This window comes from Spermophilus citellus, assembly GCF_964194105.1.
Source record: "Spermophilus citellus genome assembly, chromosome: 13".
In the NCBI taxonomy this organism is placed as follows: Eukaryota; Metazoa; Chordata; class Mammalia; order Rodentia; family Sciuridae; genus Spermophilus; species Spermophilus citellus.
Window position 1 is genome coordinate 53,626,599 of NC_138193.1, and position 20,419 is coordinate 53,647,017.

Here is a 20,419-nt window from a genome sequence, read left to right on the forward strand (position 1 = left end):
GCTGTGGCTGGGGGTTCCCCTGTCCTCAAAGGGCCAAAGGAGTGACAGGTGTTCAATGATCACTTCCCAGCTTGTATGGTTCATTTCATGTGACTGAGAAAAGGAGCAAGTTGGGCGGGGATGGGGAGAAGTGCAGATCTCATGAATTCAGCAGCTTTTATTCAGCTGAGGAGTCAGGCATCAAGTGGACACACTTTCTGGTTAGAAAATGGCCACCCATAACAGGAGCAGTCTGGATTTATGTAGGTTACACCCTGGGAGGTGACTTGAGTTTGAAGACTGTAATAGGACACGGACATTCAGGGAAAAGGTTGGAAAATTAGAATTTTTTTTAACTAAGCAGTGTTTTTACAGGGCAATAGTGGAGGGTCTATTGCACTGCCACAGGGAAGGATATATTGGGAAAGGATCAATTCTTGCCCTTTCCAGGGATTGTCCTATCATTGGGTGATGTTTGCTTTCTTCCCAGGGATTGTCTTGTCACTAGGAAAGAGGATGTATTGGGACAGATCAGTGTTATTAATATTCTTCCTTCTTCCCCCTGATCTTCTTCAAAGGCCGCCCTGTTTTGGAGGTTTGTCATATCCACATCATTCAAAAGCAGTAAGTGTAAAACCAGGAGGAATGTGGTGTATTGTTAGCTTTCTGTTACTGTAACAAACACCTGAGATAATCACCCTATAAAAGAGAAAGGATTTCTTTTGTTTCACAGCTTTGGATGATTCAGTCCATAGTCAGTTGGCAAGGCAGCAGCACATGATGAAAGGGATTTCATGGTGGAACAAGCTTCTTACCTCACGACCTGGATGGAAAAGAGAGAGAAGGGTGGTGAAGAGGAGGTATTGGGCCCTATTGTCCCCTTCAATACTGGAAACCCTCAAACCTCAATGACCAGAAGATATCCTACTAGGCACCCCCACCCTTTTTTCCAGTACTAGGGATTATGAGCTATCACCAGCTCCTCTTTTAAATAAATCTTATTATGAGACAGGCTCTTGCTCAGGTGCTCAGACCAGCCTGGAACCTGAGATCATTCTGCTCAGCCTCCCAGGAAGCTGGGATTATAGACATACAACATTATGCTTGGTTTAAGACCCACCTCTTAAAGGTTCCACCTTTCCCACTAGTGCCAAGCTGGAGGCTAAATGTTTATGGGACATTCCAGATCCACCTTTATAGCATGTGGTAAGATCATCTATTGAGAGCAATATAATTTGTACATACTGAAATATACAGGTTCAACTGCTGTTTGCCTCTCGTGTTCCCAGACTTCATAACAATTTGTTTTCATAATTCCTTCCACTTAATTCTATCTTGCAGTCTCAGCATCATCATACACTCTAAAACTAGTCTAAAATGTGGTCTGAAGAACCAAAAGAGCCTTGGTATAACGTAGCATCAAGTCATCCCCGCCCTAAACCATCTGTTTTAATACTGAGGTTATTGTCCTAAGGGACAACCCCATCCCTACATTTTGTAATGATCAGGATGACTGAGACTCATCTTGGTTCACCATACCATAGGATCTATCACTGAGGTCCTTCCATATTCTCTTCTCAGTTTGATTAAAGATTGTAAACCCTCAAGCATCCATATGGTACATAGGTCCTACAAAAAACTGTCACATTTTATTAGTGTCAGCTACTTCATAGTTGCTCCAAATAGCTTTTACTCCTGTTTCTATTTTCCTCTCCATGTATTAGGTATCTGGAAAAAATACTAAAATCCTCCAATGACCTCTCATGAGGCTTGGGATTAGGATTCATACTCTTTACCTAGATTGCAGAGTGATTCAGCCACTGTCACCTCTCTGACCTCATCTCCCACTTTCCTTTTTCCTTGCTACTCTCCAGCCACACCCTCAGACCTTCTGCAGTTCCATTCCAGACCTTTGCCCAGCTGATTACTCTCATGAGGTGCTTTTGTAGTTCTCTTCACTTGGCTGGTTCCATCTTATCATTCATGTCACTCCCTCAGAGAGAACTTCCCTGTCCATCCATTCTAAGGAGCTACCCAGTTACCCTGTATCAGTTGGTCTTGTTTCAGTTTTCTTAATAGTCCTTACCTCTCTCTGATATGGTTTGGTTGGTGTATTGTCTTTCGTTGCCCACTAGAATATGATGTCCAGAAAGACGGGAGATTTTCTGACTTGCTTACAGCTCCCTTTTCAATGCCGACATTGTTTTGGGACCCCAGTAATAGTCAATATATATTCCCGGTTGCTCACATATTACTGAGGTCAATGTTGTCTCCTTGTGCCCAAAATCAGTTCCATGGATGGTCTAGCCATTTATGGTGATAACCCCGATGTGCAAAGCTAAACCAACCATTATGTACCTGGGACCAAGAATTCTTCAAAAGGCAGTCCTTGGTAGAAGCATAAAGCCTCAAGGGTAGATGCCTTCATTAGCTATCATGTTTGGGAATCTATACTTGCCAGTGGATCTACAATGAAAACGAACACATTCTGTTTTGATAGATTTCATAGATGTTGGCTTAGAGCCATCAGAAGGACAAATAATTTTAAAAGATGAGCATGGGGGCTGAGGTTGTGGCTCAGTGGTAGAGTGCTCACTAGCATGCATGAGGCACTGGGTTTGATCCTCAGAACCACACAAAAATAAAATAAAGATACTGTGTCCACTTAGGCTCAAATATAAATATTTTTTTAAAAATTCAGCGAGATCTTTTGGAGGATTTAGGTGGGTTGCATGCATTGAAACACTACAGCAGCCTATGTGGAACATTGCTAGGGAACGGAGGTTATCAGAAAGCAGAAATGGAGTGTGTATTAAAGAAAATTGTTCACACTGGTAAGATGTTTGCTGTGAACCCATTGGGAATATAAAAAGAATTTGAAAAGTAGATACTTGGGAAGACAAAGATGGGATGAACTGGTTCAAATATAGGTAAATACACAAATGCATTGCAATTTTTAAAATTGTACATTATTATTGTAGGTAAATTATCTTCTTTTTCACATGGAATTGGGATTACCTGATGATGTTGTCCCTTAAAGCAGGGAGGTGATTTATCCTTTGAAGAGGTGGGCATTAAGCCCACAAAATGTGGGCATTCCAGAAAAAGGTGGCAGTAAAACCATACATGTAAAACCATAACATGAAGAGTAATCTGTGGTTTGGAGCACCACGTATAGTTTCTTTAAAGACTGGTATCTCCTGTCAGCAAGGAAATGACAGATTTGGAAAACATTGTTTTTCCTCATGCATGGAAAGATCTTTAATATGTGTGTCTGTTAAAATTAATGATTAAATGTGTACCTGATGGATTGGTTGTATTTTATAAATACTCTGTTCCTTTTTTATGGCTAGTTAGCTATGTGCTATATAATTTATATTAAGTAATTCAAAATCTTTGTTTCAGTTAAAAGTTTCATGTCAAGGTTGAGAATTTCTAAAAGAGTTAAATGCCATAAGACACTTTAGGGTTCTTTGGTGTACTTCAGGTCAGGGATTTTATCATTTTCTATTTGGTTTACACATTTACTTTATAAAGTGGGTAGTAAGCAGACACTGTAACTGTTTTGTATGTATAATTTTAAGTTTTTTAAATTTATTTGTTCTTTTTGTTTATACATGATATTAGAGTGTATTTTGACATATTAGTCTTACATGGAGTACGACTTTCCATTCTTTTGTGTTTGTTTGGTTTGGGGGGAGGAGTTTAGAGGAACATCCTTTAATGGTGTATACCTCAGCACATTCCCACACTCAGATTGGAGTGGAGGCAAAGAAGCAGGGATGAGTGGGTGACCCCACAGAGCCTCACATGGCAAAGAGGAAGAGGAAGGTGACCATCAAACAGAAGAGCCGATGGCCTTCAAAGGCATAGGAGAAGAGCTGTTGCTTGAGAGATGGGTTCCTACCAGGGACAGAGATCAATGCCCACCCAGGGAGAGGAGAAAATGAGAGTGGGGGAGGGTGGAGGGCACAGGAAGGTGAGGGGAAGGTGACTGTGAGGGTCTAAGCTACACATACCCTGGAGATCTGATAGATAACAATTTGGCAAGGTGAAGTGAACCTGGCCAGACACATATTTAGATTCTGGTTTAGATGTCACTGGCATACCAGTGGTCAAGCTGGCTTTATAAAGTGGCTAATAAGCAACCACTGTAACATTTTTGTATTTCTAATTTTAAAAGTTTTTTTTTTAATTATTGATCATTTTGTTTATACATGATAGTAGAGTGTATTTTGACATATTAGGCATACATGGAGTATAACTTTCCATTCTTTTGTGTTTGTTTGGATTTTGGGGAGGAGTTTAGAGAAACATCATTTCTCTAAACACAGTTCCAAACCAGTCTCTGATCTCATCACACCAACAGTGGCAGCCCTGCCACCAATGAACTTGTCTGCTGAGTCAGTGTCTCAGGAGACAGTTTTGTTCTGGAACTTCTGTCTGGCCACCTGGAGAGGAGCTGGTGTAGGAAGGCTGTTTAGATGAGTCCTGTGGTCTACTCAGGAGGGAGACAGAGGCCTGATTAGACCCCTGGTACAACAGCGGGTCAGAGCTAGAGAAATAAGCAGTGCCTGGGAGGTCTGCATTTTTTCAGTCTCTCACCTTTAGCCCTTGGTCCCAGTGTTCGGCTGCCCAACCCACGTATCCCTAACTTCCCATTCTTGTGGTTGTTTGTGGGGTGAAGTTAACTGGTCATGTATTCACACATGAACACAGAAAACCTACGACCAATTCATTCTGCTGCCTTTCCTATTCCCACCTTCTTCCATTTCTACGTTCCTCTTTCTCTAATCCAATGAACTTCTTCTCTTCCCTCCCCCATTCCCCAACATTCTGTGTTAGCATCTATGCATATCACAGAAAATTCAGCCTTTGGCTTTTGGGGGATTGGCCTATTTCTCTTAGCATGACAGTCTCCAGTTCCATCCATCGACTGGCAAATGCCATGATTTCATTCTTCTTTATCACTGAGTAATGTTCCATTGTATATAGATACCACATTTTCTTTATCCATTCATCTGTTAAAGGGCTCTGTTGGTCCCATCGTTTAGCTATTATGAATTGAGCTGCTGTAAACATGAATGTGTCAGGATTAGTATAGTATGCTGATTTTAAGCCCTTTGGGTATATGCCATTCAACAAACCTGTACTGATCAGCTCTTATTTTTGAGACACTGTTTAAGACATGGGACACATGGAAATGAACAACATATGAGACAATTTTGTGCCCTCAAGGGTCTTACATTTTAGGAATTGACGGGCAAGGGAGTGATGGAAAGTCTAAACCATAAAGACAACAAAGAATTAACTTACAAAATGTATTGAAAGGTTCACAACACTGCAGGAGATGTGGTCCCTGGTGAAGGGAATCAGATGGAAGGAAGGGAGAACCCTGAGAGGTGATTGCAGTTTCAAAGAGTGTAGTCAGACAAAGCCTCATTGAAAGGTACAATTTGAGAAGAGGCTTGAAGGAGGTGAGGAGTGTTTTTTAGGCTTGGAACAGCAAGTGGGCTCAGTCGGTCTGGGGTGGAGTGATTGAAAGGGAGCATAGCAGTGGATCAGGCAGAGCCAGAGTCTGTGAAGCAGTACAGCCTGTTTTTGTGAATAAAGTTTTATTAAAGCAGAGCTAATGTCCATGTGTTCTCCTATTTTGCATGGCCACGTTCATTCTACAAGTGCAGAGTGGAGCTGTGGAGACAGAGACAATCTGGCTCACAAACAGTTATGTATTTACCATCTATGGGTCTTTTTATGGAAAATGTGTATGTCCCCTATCATGGATAGAGAAAGGCAGTAAATGGTTAGGGATTATTATGTTAGAGCAGAAATGGGGGAATGGAGTTAGAAGTGGGTAGGTTCTAGATGTGATGTGAAGAGAGGGCAGATGAAATTTACTAAAATTCCAAGTGTGTAATTGGGAGAGAGAGAAAGGAGTCAAAGAATGTCAAAGGTTTCTGGCCTGGACAACTGGAAAGATGACCCTAAGGAAGACAAAGAAACTGTGTATAGACCCGACACCCCACCCCCACCCACAGGGGAAGGAGAGCAAATAGGAGATTCCTTCTCCAATGTGTTCAGAAAGAAGATACAAAGAAAAGAAAAAGACAACATTTGGACTAGAGGCCATGTCCCCATTCTCCACCTGTCCCGCAGACTACTCCCTCTTCCTGTGGCCAGATGTCCCTCCCCCATGAACCTTGAGATTGCTTCTCACTGAAACACCAACATAGCAAGCAAAGACACCAGGTGCCATGGTCGTTACAGGGGACTCACAGTCTGCCTCAGTTTGGGGGAAATGAAGCTCTGCTTCAGGGAACTGAAACCTGCAACGTTCTCAATTTAAAATAATTGTGTTATCCATCAAGATTTCAGAAAGATGCAGGCAGCAGTGCAGTTTGGAGTCTCCCAAAACAAAGAGAAGAAAAAGACACGTTTGGCCTAGAGGCCATGGAAATAGATGAAAGAAAGCCAAACCCTGGAGTAGCATTTACCACACAAGTAGAGAACACAGTGTTCCCTAGGAACCTCAGAACAAGAGGATAGGGCAAACCACCAGCAGGAGGCACCAGACCTGCCTGGCAGCAGCACTTGCAGCAGAGGAAATGGGAGACAGGAGGCTTTCAAAGCTCCAGCAGGCATTCCTGCAAAGCACTGTGGGCCAGCAGGAGAAGAGCAGCTGAAACTGAGAAGGGTTCTGGCCAACCCCAAAGTGAGTGCAGTAGGTCTCTTACAATATGTACTATATGTTGTGTAATCAATATGGTACAACAGCCATTTACATAGCACTTACATTGTAGTTATGATAAGTAATTAGAGATGATTTAGATAATTTGAATGTGTGGAGTCTCTCTTCAACTCTGTGGAATTTGGTGTCTTTGCGGGGTCCTTGGTGGAATTCTCTGTGGAAACTGAGGAGCAGCTGTAAGTACAAATGTCCCACATTCAAATCGGAAGGGCTGATGCTGTCCAGCCCCTAAACTCTCTTGAAAAAATGAACAGCCAATGCTCCTTTTCAGGACAAGGCCTCACCCAGAGGAGAAATCGCTGGGAGGAACGATAGACACAAAGGATGAACCTCCCTGTGGAAACAGCCAGAAAATTTTAGAAAATAAGTCGACATGTTTTTAATACTTCAAGAAGGAAGAGGAGGAGGAGGAGGAGGAGAGCAAAGGGAGAATGGAGAGGGACAGAACTGGAGGGAAGAAGAGGTGGAGGAAGGAGAGGTGGAAGTTTCCGTTCCATCACATAAGAAACTCTATCCTCAACCATACTTTTACAAGGAAAACGAATTTTGCATAAAAGTGCATAGCAAGAAAAGAAGGAAACCAAATCCCAAATAAAGGTATTCTAAGAAAAAGGAGAATCCATCCTCTCAGACGACGAAAACAAGTCAGAAAAGAACCCCCCAAGCACATCAGATGGTAGCCCACTCTATCAAAACTAGCTAAAAAACAGAAGGCCAAACAATGCAAAATAGGACAGAACCTGAGAGGGGAAAGGAAAATTATATCATGGATATAGCTTTCTGTTTGGGATGGTGAAAAGTTTTGGATTTGGATAGTGAATAATGCTTGAACAACATGGTGCATCTACTTAATGCTATAGAGTTATCCACATAAAAATGGTTGAAATGTTGAGTTTTATGTTTCATAATAAAAAAGAACAACATAAATGGAAATTAGATGAGATATGGTAGAAATCAACATAACTAATCTAAAAGGGAAAACACGAATGAACATAATAGATAATGTCTAAAAAGAAAGAATAATGAATTAAAAAAAATGAAACACATGATAAAAAATATCCCAGAGAGCTGGTAAACAGGAAAAGCAAGAAAGCCAGGCAAATTCTACAAAGGAGAATGCAAATACACATAGGAATTTAATATGTCATAAAGGTTACATTTCAAATCTGTAGGTCATATAATTTAACAAATTGTGATACATACATTTTGGGGTGAAATATCTCTGGAAGTTTCCAAAATGTGGGAAAAGGTGATGTCTCCTGTGGGAAGAGTGGTGAAGATGGTGACTGGCAATTTTGAGGGAATGGGTAAAAGCTGTTGGGGCTGCTGGGTCCTGCAGCTGTTGGCAGGTTGCTCTTTGCACATGAGCACTCTGCTTGCGTTGGGTGGAGATGGAAGCCAAGGAGTGATGTTTTTCTTGTGAGCTTCGGTTCATGGCAATGGTCCCTGAAGACAGTGTCTGCCAGAATCAATGGAAGAGGACCTGACAGGCTTCTCAGTTCAGTATTTAACCCCCTTTCAAGTGTGATCTCTGTCCTTCACCCTCTACCCCAACGTCTCTCTGCTGTGCTCTGAAAGCCAGGTGGGCTGCCTGCAGGGGCCCTTGCCAACACTGAGGACTTGAGGACACAAGCCTCAGATTGAGGCCTTGCTTCTCGAGAATTAGTAAAGTGTCAGAGTGATACTGGCCTTGTGTGTGAAGGTTAATTCAAGTAGTGCCTCTCTGCTGCCCTGGTGCATGGGTGTTGAGTCAGTGGTGATTTATTCCAGGCCATGTTCTGGGTGGGCCTCATGCTGCTGAGTTCAGTTGGCCAAGTTCCAGGTTATCAGCTTCCCTCAGGGTAACTGTGAACACTCTGACACCCCTGGTAACCCCTGTTTTGTATTCACCTTTCCCAGCTAGGATCTTAAGTGACCCAAACACGGTGGAGATGTGCCCTGAATCTTCTTTTGTAAAATGCCTTTCAGGTAGACGAAAAACTAGGCCATTCTCCATGAGAGTTTTTTGTTTGATTTTTGCATTTCTTCTGGTCAACCTGAACCCGTCTCCTATCATTTTCAACTTGCTTGACATTTTATCATTTTAACCCTAGTTTCAAACATTGTGTTATTGGTCAGCCATTTTGCCAATTCCTGATTCTTCCAGTAAAACCATACATCTCTCTTCTTTTTGCCTTCCTAGTGCTGGATTACATGCCTTCCTCTTTCCCCCATTCCTAGCCTTTACTTCTATTATCCTGGCCAAATTTGAGTTCCTTTCTTCTCATGCAGGCTGTGATCCCCATCGCTACCAAACTAAACCACACTTAACAGCCATTCAAACTCAAAATTCCTGTTTATTTTCTATTAATCAATTCCATTACATTTCTTTATTCAATTTTATTAAGTTTTAAAAGTATATTGGAATGAGTACATATTCATAGGTCTATGAGGACAAATGTTTGATAGCCAAGTGGTAACACAAGGCCTCTTTACTATCTATTCACCAATTCTATGGAATTTCTTCATTCAATTTGACTAAACTTTAAAAATATATTAGAATGAATACATTTGTATCTTTGTATCTATATATTTATAAAATTTGTATCTATACATGTGGAAAACTATGTGATGCCCAGGCAATACCAGGAAGCATCTTTATTACTTATCTCTCAAACAATACTATTACATTTCTTTATTCAACTGTATTAAGTCTTAAAAATATATAAGTGAACACTTTTGTATCTATGTACCTCTCTGTATATAAATGTGCAAACCTATTTGGTATTCAAATGGCAATATAAAGCCTCTTTATTACTTACCCTCTAATCAATACTATAGCATTTCTTTATTAAACTATATTACCTTTTCAAATATGAATAAATTCTCATCTATCTATCTATGTGTATATGAGAACACTATTTGGTACCCATGTAGTACCCAAAGGCCTCTTTATTTTCTAACAATTCTCAGTGGTACCAGAAGGCCTCTTTATTATATATTAGTGAATTATATTACATTTCTCTATGTAATTTTATTAAACTTTGAAAGCATCTGAGAATAAATAAATGTGTATCACTCTACCTATATACATGTGGAAAACTATTTGGTCCCTAAGTGGCACCACTGATCTTTGCAGCTCTTACATTATGTAGCCATAGTAGCGAGAGATCTCCATCTCTCTTTCCCTCTCAATGAAACACTGCACTCTCCCCATTGCAGTGTACTTGGCAGCATTCTCACGCTCTTGTTGAGCCTTCTTCTTCATGGCTTCCCGCTCTGGCCTCTGCTGTTTGGTGATGGGAGTTGATAGTACTTGCCCAGGAACATTGGGTTTCCTCCATGGAATTGGTTGTAAGGCAAAGTCTTGGAGGAGATATTGGTTTTGAGGCTTGGGTGGTTGTGACTGGGGCTTGGTCCCAACCCTGGGAACGGGTTGCCAATGAAGAGAAGTACAAGATGATGTTTTGTAGGGTGCAGGCCCAGAAGCAGCAGAGCAAGGGACACTAGGCTGTTTAGAAGCGCTCACACCTGACTGAATGGCATGAGTCGAAACGGGCTGAGCTGGCTTGGCAGGACGCATCCAAGATGGGTTGGCAGTAGGTGTTTGGGATGTGTTGACTGCCATGGGTTGAGCTGAGCTAGCAGGGCCAGGCTGGGCAGGGTAAGCCCCAGTAGGTCTCTGTGAGGCCAGAGACTGTGGCCTCCTATTGATTACTGGTCGAGGTGGAGGTTTCTCCTGCGTCAGAAAAGGCAAAGGTACCAATTTAACCTTCCCAGGTGGTGGAGGCTCATAAATTAATGGAGGGGGACCCTCTCCTTCAGCACTGATATCTGGATTCTGGGCTTTGACTTGTGATTTCTCAGGACCCTTAACCACCTGCCATGGTTTCATAGCTGGGCATGGACGGGGGTCTTGGGTACTGCCTGAGTTTCCCGGGGCCCGGAAGGAAGAGAGCCCAGTTTTCTTATCATTCTTCTTCCCCAGTGCATGGAAAACCTGCACCGACTCCAACATGTGCATGCTGAGACCGCTCCGAGGTTTTTTAAAGGACTCTTGGCAAAGCTCAGGTTGGTTCCTCTTCCGCTTTAGTTTGGGCACAGTTGGCTTCTCTTGTGCCTTGACTTTGTTGCCTGGCTGCTTCCTCTCCTCGGCTTTCTTGGAGTTGTTTTCTCTGGTTCTCTTGGTCTTTTCCTGCCCATGGCCCTTAGCCTTGCTGTTCCTGCTGGCTGCAGCTTCCTGAGCTCTGCTGTTAGGGTGCTTGGCTGTGTGCACATTGGCCCTACTGCTGTCTGCATTCTTGGGAGCAGCTTCTCCTCCTAATGCACATTCCAGGTCCCTTAGCTGCATTTTGGCCTGAGGAGTTCCATGAGGAGACTCTGAGGCTTTATGTTTTTTGTTCCTTTCTAGAAGGATATTTTCAGAATGTGGCTTCTCCTCTTGGTCCAGAGGACCAATGGAGGCCAGAAGCTGGTGGATTTCAGGGATGTCTAAAGGGAGTAGTGGAGGATCCTGTTTCTCCATGGCAATTTGGTAGGCATCCAGTGGCTCTGAGAGCATGGTGTTAATCTCACACAAATTCTTAATCTCTGTTTGCTCCTGGCTTTGATTTGGAGGCAATGCCAAGAAATCAGTAGATGTTTGGACTGGAGTTATTGTGGAAATGTCCCCAAGTTCAGTTTGTGAGTTTTTCTCAAGTATTTGGCTTTTTCTGTTTTTGCAGATGTATGAGAATTCTGGAGGCTGTGGCAGACAAAATGTCTGACTTGGAGGTTGCAGTCCCAAGGAAGCCTCCATCCCTAGGGAAGTTTCCATCCCTGCAAAGGAATCAAGGACGATGGTAAGTAGGATGCTCCCCTTCCCAGCGACACACTATTCAGGGAAACCACCTACTTTGGAGAAAGCATTTCCATTAGCTCTTTTTAAGGACCACTGACAGATATCTGTTAAGAGTTGCGTATTAGTTACAGGTGATCCCTTGAAGTCTTACTTTTGGGCTGGTTCATCACCATGGCAGCATGGGTTTCCGGTAGAGCACTTGTCTCCTCTGTGGGAAACACAGAAAAACTCTTTCATGAAGTCTCTCGTTCTCATATAGGGGCCCCTCAATTCTCTCCACTCTCCCCAGAATCTAAGAACACTTAACACCATGAACTAGGAGAAGGTGGAGCTGTTGCTCATGAAATCAATGTGAATGGTAGGGGGTTTTGGACTCCTGCTTTGGACAGCAACTCTACATACAGAGGTTAAATCCTGCAGTCAATTAAGGAACAATTAAAGTGTCACACCCTGATATGTGTTGATGTATTTTTCTAAACCAAAGTAAAATTAGGGAAATATATTTATAGTGTGGATGTGTAGCTGGACTGAGTGCAAAAATACTGAACAGCCGCTTCCTTCCATGTGCTCCTAGAGGTCTCTTAAATGCATGGGTGGCCATTATGCTGTGCTGCATGCTTCTCTTACAGAGTCTGAAAATGGGGACTGCTGAACAAGATTGTGGTTAAAATCTCAGCACTTGAATTCTAGGGATGTGTGGACCCACAGTTACCAGCTGAAAACTGGACCCTCCTTTCGAATGGTAATCTTATTCCTTCCCCTTTTTGCTGTTTGTACTCACCTTGAAAATTTGTTCCTTCTCTACTTGGAGTGGACACAGAGTAGTAGGTCACAGGTGTAGGGACTGATGGTAGGACATTTGTGGGCTGAACTTCCTTCAGCACTGTCACCATTTCTGGTTGAGGGGCAGCGGCACTACTTCCTGCATATGGCACAGAGCCATAGGATTGCAGGCAGGACCAATGTTCTCCAGAGAGCAGAGTCCCCAGAGAGTTATGATCACAGTAGTAGACCTGGCTTCCTTCTTGGTGGGGTAGTGAGAGGCAATGTCCTTGATTTGGAATCTGAGATAGTGTCACCTGGACGAGCCTACCAGATAGTAGTGGATACCCAGGGATCATGACATTGGCTTCGGAAGTTTTGTCATACTGGGATGTCATAGATAGGGAAGAATCTGCTGTATTCTGGTCAGTGACAGTCAGATTAAAGTCCCTGAGTGAAGATGAGCTCTTTTCAGCACTTCCTGGGCTATACCACTCAGAAATACTTGGATAGGGGGCAGGTGCCATGGGCATCTGGTTCTGGCCAGTAACCCCAGACACCATGGCTGTGCTAGCATGTTGATAAAGGTAGGCACTGCCCATGAGTGTCTTGAAGGAGGTGCCACAGGTTGAGGGCAGTAACCATGCTGAAGTGGCAGCTGGAGCAGAGGCTCTGGAGAGGTTGCAGACACTTCCTGTCAGGGAAGCTGCATTGGTCACCACAGGAAGAGAGAGCTGCAGAGAATGTGCAGTTCCGTGTAAAGAAGAATTTTGGAAATTTTCTGTAGGAAGAAGAGGGTGGTGAAAATATCGATGAGACAGGCAGATTCTTACAATATTCGAGGAACAATGACATCTTATTGTTGTACTAATCAGGAGGGCCCTGATTCCAATAATCATTGAGAGACCCCAAATCATTCCATTTAGGATGGCTGCAAGTAGTCTTCTGATTACCTGCCTTTTCTCTCAAATTGGGCACAGAAGTCCCAAGTGGTCTGCTTCACACATTGCTCCCTATAAGCATCCTTCTACCTGTCCTACCTTTCCTTTGAGCCTGCACTAGTGTTGACTCCTGAATTCGCCCTAGAACTGAAGTATTTTCGAACTCAGAGAAAACCCCAACATTACCAGTTAGCAAATGAGTACACCAAGGGTCAGGGAAGTGAGATTGACTAGTTCAAAATCAGCAACAGATTATGGAAACTTTCTCCCTGGCAGGACTCTTGTTCCAAAGACCAGAAATCTGGAGATACAGAAATTTGTTTTTCCCTGTTCATCAAAAATTGTACTGATATCACCATAGTGATCTTTAGTATCTCCTTTTGTTTGTCCAGGTCACATGATATTTCCTGGAGTTCAGTTTTACCATCCAAATGATAATTTAAGGGTCATTCTTTGCCCTCTTTCAGCCTAACTGCTGATCCTACATGAAAATGACTACCTGAAATTCAGTTTCTCAAGAAATGCTTCTTGAAAGAAATTGAAACTTTCTGAGCTTCAGGTTACTCATCTTTAGTGTGGTTATAACAATAACAATAGTGATAATTCATCCATAAGTAAAAGTGTCATATTTCATAAGATTCATGTGAGGGCTGAGGTTATGGCTCAGTGTTAGGGCGCTTGCGTAGCACATGCGAGGCCCTGGGTTCAATCCTCAGCACCATGTAAAAATAAATAAAATAAAAGTATTGTCTTTAACTACAACTGATAAATAGATATTACAAAAAGTTTCATTTGGAGGGAGTTACAGTATGTTCTGGAAAGATAGAAGCAAAAGTCAAAAACAGGTCAGAACTAAAAGAAATGACTAGATAGTAATGAACATATGGATATGAGCAAAAGTGAGTGTATATCAAATTTGCTAAGAAATGAGTTCTGTTATCATGCATACAATATTATGAAAGTGAATGTTTCTCTTTGATTTTAGTGAATACTGTTAATCAAAACAAAGCTCATAATTGAAGGTGAGTTTGAATGCATTCTCAAGCAGTACCTATAGACAGAGAAGCTATACTAAAAATGTGTGTAATTTGAAGTAAAGTGAACACAAATTTGAAGTAAAGTGAACACAAATTTAAGTAAAGTGAACAGTTGGGTAGCCATGTGGAGAAGCGAAAACTAAAGCCAAAACCCAGGATGAATCTGGGCATGGTGTGGTGGGCCTCTGGTCCCAGCACTCGGGAGCCTGAGGCAGTGGGATTGCAGGAAACCAGGAATTCAAAGCCACTCTGGGCAATTGAGCAAGATCCTATCTGAGAAAAGAAATAAAATATCCTGGAGATATAGCTTGTGTAACATGCTTGCCTAGCATGCATGAGACCCTGTGTTCAATCCTCAGAACTGGAAAGAAGAGAAGAAAAGAAGAAAGAAAGAATGAATGAGAGGAAGGAAGGAAGGCATAAGGAGCAAGGCAGGGAGGGAAGGAGAGAGAAATGGAGGGAGTGAGGGAAAGAAGAAGGGAAGTAGGACAGAAGGAAGGACAGAAGAAATTTTGTACGTACTAGAGAAAAAAACAATAAGTGTAAAGTCATTATTGTTCTTGTTTCTCTTCCTCTAAGGATTACCAACAACAAATGAAAGACATTAATTCCACTAGTTAGATATTTCAATTGATATAAACACATTTTCTGATAATCCTTTTGGTTATTAAAAAAAACAGAAAAAATGCTTTAACAAAATCATAGAAGCCTAGTTTATTGTCACATTTAGAGAAAAGTCTTGTCCCTAAAGTCTGAGAAAACAATCACAGTATAATAAAATAACAAATTTAAAACAATTTTTGTCTTTTTTTCTGACATTTTTTCTCCCTTTTATATTAATACAAAAATGTTTGAGCTACCCTACACCCCAGCCCCAAACAATCATTTGAAATGTAGACAAAACAAAAAGTCTTCACATAATTATTTAAATAAACTCGGAATTAGAGATGTGAGCTTGAATTTTTATTCTTATATAGTTCTTTCGTTAGGTTCTTAGATTTAGAAATCATCAATGACTGTTTTTATATTGTCTTTTTTAGAAAAAAAAAACTGTTGTAAATATGGAAAACAGCTTCACCTTGACAGCTTATATCACACAAAGGATTGTGTCCTTCTGATGCAGGTTTGGACAAAACATTTTTTAGAAATCCCTGTAGTTTAAAAACCAGAACAAAATAGGACATGGAAAATGCCATTTCCCCAGCTCTGTCTAGAACCACTTTCTTTGGCTTGTTTGGAGGAAGAATCATTTCTAAAACATACTTCTAACATATTCATGTTCAAACTGTCAACATCATCTGTGTTGAAAGAGATCATAGGAAAACTGTAACAGCCAAGTGTGGCTTTTCTGATAACCTGCTTACCCCAGTGATACCCTACTTCAAGTCTTAGTTTACTTGCTGGTCTGTTAATCTAAACATTCTCTAAACCAGCCTCTGGGAAGAGTCACTCTGTGCTGTCTGTTGGTTTCAATAAAATCTTTGCTTTTCTTTCACATCCATCCCAACCAACCTCTTTTTTTCTCAAGAACATCATTCTCTTCATCTCTATTATTCTAACATTTTCTTCTCCTTTATTTTTATATTTTCTTCGTCCACCGAGTTCCTGTTGCCTTGTGCTTAAACAGTCACAAACTTGCTTCCCCAAGAACATCTGCCTCCTTACAGCCCTGCCTCCTGCTCCTCTCTCCCTATTTCTCTTTTCACCTAGTTTAAATAGAAAACTCTCAAATATGTGAATGTCCCTTTTATGAACAGCACTAAATTTGAAATACTGAAGTAGAAATCTTTGTGAAGGGAAACTGTTACAGAGGAAACCTCTTGGTTTCCACCCTGCCTAGGTTTTGTCTCTTTCAGTTGAAACAACACCACCATGAAATCTGATTTCATTCTCTAAAACATGCCCCTCAAGATGCAAGAAAAGTAAGGGACCAGAACATGGGCAATCTGTTATCCTCATGTAGCAAATCAGGAAACAGATTTTGTGAGAGTAAACTAGTCCAGTTCTATACCTAGTACATGTCAAATTCCCAATGAAGTTAGGTGTCCAGATTTCTAGTTCCATCCTTTCCCCTATTATTCTAAGCTCTTTTGACTCCATTAGTAAATTGAGGCAGGTAAAAGTCTAATGAAAAACTTTCAAAAGTTTCTTTACTCACCTGACATGGTCAGAGAAGAGGTCACATCAATTGTAGATACAAAGGATGAGGAGACCACCCCAGAGGATGTGTGGGTGGCTGAGGCTAGTGAATGCATGTTTCCCAGTATGGAGTTCACTGGTCACTGTTTACTGGCCACTCTAATGACTGGTTACTGGTCACTGGTCACTTGCGATGATTCAAATTTGTTTACAACTACATGGCAAGCCTAAGATTCCTGCAGGTGGCAGTAGGTTTGGTGGGAGAATGATGTCACAAACCTGGCCGTTTAAAGGTATGAAGTAGCCAATAGAGTGGTCAGACTCGGATTGAGAAGGTGGGATTGGGTGGGGAAAATGACAAGAGAGTTGATTGGGTGGAGAAAGTGACAGGAAAGTTATAATAGAAACTAAATGGCTCAGTTCTGGTAGGTGAGCCCTGCAGGAGGGACATAATGGGCTCACCCCATGGCTCCCCTCCCCCAGGCTCTTGTGTTAGGGATATCATCTCTGTGTTCCTCTTAAATGTTCATTAATATATTATGAATATGTTATAAATTATGTTTCACAGTATAAGAGGTAATAGTGATACATTATTCTATTAACATATTCAGTTAACATCCCTGGAGATGGAAGAAAGAGACATCTAGGTTGAGCAAGTATAGTGGTTCTAGAACCACAGAAGTTGATTTGATTAGTGAAGTTACTGTAGTATTCAAGCATTCAGAAAGGGGTTAAAAACTTTTTTTTTTCCTAGTTGTAGATGGACCCAATACTTTTATTTTATTCATGGGTCAAGCCCAGTGTCTCAGGCGTAGTAGGCTAACGTTCTACCACTGAGCCACAATCCCAGCCCTAGGGGGAAGTTCCTTGAGTGCATTCTCTGGGGAATGATGTGGCCCAAGATTCTCTTTAGTTTCTCCTTGATCCCTGCTTTCTTTGGCCTGGGCTGGGCCAGGTTCGACTGGTAACTCTCTTCTGCTCTCCTTCCCCCACCCCTCTTCATTGTAGACATTTTTTCATGGACAAGCCTTGAGTCTGCATTCTTGTACACATTGATATTACTTTATTTTAACTTGCAGAAGCAGGGGTCTTTTTTTCTGTGAGTTGATTCTTTGAAAAATGAACTCTGAACAATAGCAGAAACTCTAGAGAGGTGGAAGACTTAGTTGACTGTAAAATTTCCCTCTCTGGATTTTTGTTGTACTCCTTTAACTTATAATTTCCTGAGGACAGCTCCTTGGTCATGTAGACTTTCTGCCATCAGCCTCTTTCATATGTGAGAGGCACTGAGGATCCTTTCTCTCTTCTTATGTAAGAGGATCCAGTGTGGCAGTTACTGTGACTTCCTCCCCCATGCAAACAGCCACTATAGAATCTTGGGCTTCTCACATTCTTTGTCTTGCATGTTTGGGTGGAAGGCCAGGAGAAAAGTTAGAACATTAAGAGAACATAAAGAAGTATGGATAACATAAAGAAAAGAGAGGTTAACGTGGACTTTTAAATTTTAACTTTTTGTTAGAAACAAGTCAACTCATTGAGGTCTCATTTTGTGTTAACAAAAGGGGCAATTGATTTTTTTTTTTTTTTTTTTTTTTTTGCTGGGGGGTCGGGTCCTTGAATTTAAACCAGGGACACTTTCCCATTACCTCACATCCCCAGCCCTTTTTATTTTTTTTAGAGACAGGGTCTCACTATGTTGCTTAGGGCCTGATGGATTTATGTAGACATGCAAAGAGAGGCTTGTGGAAAAAGCATTGTGGTTATGCTGTGCACCCAAGGAAGGGGTGTGTCTGTTCAGCCCAACTTCATCTAAATTGCTTTTGCTTTTGATCCCCTGGAGAGTGTTAGTTTCACCACTTTCTCTTGTAATGCGATAAAGTCAGTCAGGACTGAATTGGTAATAATATATATATGAGTACTGAGCTGGTTATGGGGGAATACAACTATGGGATTTAATCATTTTCCTTGGTGGTAAGGTTTTTTGTTTTTTTTTTTTTTTTTTTTTTTTTTGTGGTGGTGGGGGTTTACCAGGGATTGAACTCTACCACTGAGCCACATCACCAGCCCTATTTTATGTTTTATTAGAGACATGGTCGCACTGAGTTGCTTAGCACCTTGCCATTGCTGATGTATCCTTTGAACTTGCAATCTTCCTGCCTCAGTCTCCCAAGCTGCTGGGATTAGAGTCATGTGTCACCCACCCAGAAATGTGGTAAGTTGTTTTTTAAAAAAATATTCTGTTAGTTGTCAATGGACCTTTATTTAATTTTTGGACTTCTTTAGAGAAGAAGTGAATAGATAGTGTGATTCACAATGTCAAGAACCCACAGGAAGTTAAGCGCATATATAGAGAAAATTGCTCATAAATAAAGATAAATATTGCATTTACAGGCCTATTTTCCCATCTCTTACACTGCTAATTATGGAATATAATTTATTTTTTGCTGGTTGTGTGTGGGATAATTCTTAGCTAGGAGGGATTGTGAAATGTTTGGTGGTATAAAGATATGGCTTGGAGTATGTCAACTTTTTCAGGGTATATTTTTTTTTTCTTTTTATCTCAGTCGCATACCTCAGATAGCTTACTTCTATAATACTGGCATGTAATGTAAGACTAAGAACATACAGTGAGTATCTGTAAGCCAGATCATTCCTTGTGTTCTCTTAGAAATCAAGGGTATCCCCAGCTACTATAGGTTAAGGAGATGGAGATGATGGAGACGGGTGCAGACCTCATGAATTCAGCAAAGCCTTTATTCAGCTATGGAGTCAGGCATCAGATGGGCAGACTTTTTGTTTAGAAATGGCTGCTGATCTGGGTTTATATAGGTTACAAACTGGGAGGTAACTTACCCATTGAAGACTTTAACAGGACGTGGGCATTCAGGAAAAAGGTTGCAAAAACTAGAAATTTGTTTTTATTGGCAGTGTTTTCATAGGGCAAAAATGGAGGGTGCATTGTCCTATCCCTGAGAATGGATATATTGGGAAAGGACCAATTCTTGCCCTTTTCCAGGGATGTTTTGTCACTGAGTGATGTTTGCTTCCTTCCCAGGGATTTTTATGTCACTGGGAAAGGAAGTATTGGGAAAGGATCAATGTTATCAATGTTCTGCTTTTCCCTCCCTCCCTCTTCCTAGGCCACACTGTTTTTGGGTTGTCATTTGCATATCTTTTATTTCAGACTCTGAGAAGTCATAATGAATAGTGGCAATGATTTCAGATCTGGTTGCTTCTTGGTGAGAAACGGTGAAGTAGGAGGACCCCTGATCTCAGAGTTCTGGAAAAGAACATGGGTTCTCTGGTGGTTGAGGCTGAAGAAGAGTATATGTGGGAGTAGACTTGGGGCTCAGGCACAGTCTTCCTTTTGTGGTTTCAGAAATTTGGACTGTATTCTGGAGAGGGCTTGAGCCAGACAGGTCACCTCATTAAGAAAATGTTTTTTTGTACACAGTTAAGAATAGGGAGAAGAAAGGCTATTATGATAAAGGTGAAGATTAACAGATTTGTTAGTTCTCGGAAAACAATTTTAGCAGGTCCTATCCTTGGGGAGCCTATTTCCCTTAATCAAGGCCATTGTATCCCTTTCAAACTCAGGGTGCACTTTCCATGATCTCAGGAGTTCGGGTCCTTTGGAGCATTGCAAGCATGATTAACTTTGGAACCATATTTTCCTGATGGTCTAATCATTTCCAACCTGTTTGAAAGACTGTGCAGAACTAGAATAGAAATTAACTGTGTAGTTATAGCTAGTAGCCCAGGTATATGTGTAGAAAAGTATTTCAGAGAGTTGAGGGAGGAAATCCCCTTAGCTAAACTGCCCCAAATTTCTTATCAAAAGTAGATGTTTTTGCATTTTCTATGGCAGAACCTGAGATTGTAATTTTAATTCAAACAAGTATTGATATGAAAAAGATCAAGTCCCATTAGGTGATTACATACATTTTGCCATTGTGTCTCAGTGTCATCATATGGATCTCTAGTGACACAAAAT

The 20,419-nt window shown here is 41.3% G+C and overlaps 1 protein-coding gene and 1 pseudogene across 2 annotated transcripts in view; both read right to left on the bottom strand.

The window, feature by feature from the left end:
* The window catches only part of LOC308632773 (centromere protein I-like), a 358,828-nt pseudogene that overhangs the window by 330,157 nt on the left and 8,252 nt on the right, over positions 1-20,419 (bottom strand). The gene's annotated exons all lie outside the window — the stretch shown is intronic.
* Positions 9,849-16,541, bottom strand: LOC308632408 (uncharacterized protein C2orf78-like; the record flags this gene model as incomplete). Its single annotated transcript, XM_081264492.1, has 4 exons — positions 9,849-11,524; positions 11,698-11,754; positions 12,328-13,089; positions 16,445-16,541. The coding sequence occupies 4 exons, from the start codon at positions 16,539-16,541 to the stop codon at positions 9,849-9,851; spliced, it is 2,592 nt and encodes an 863-aa protein (XP_081120618.1).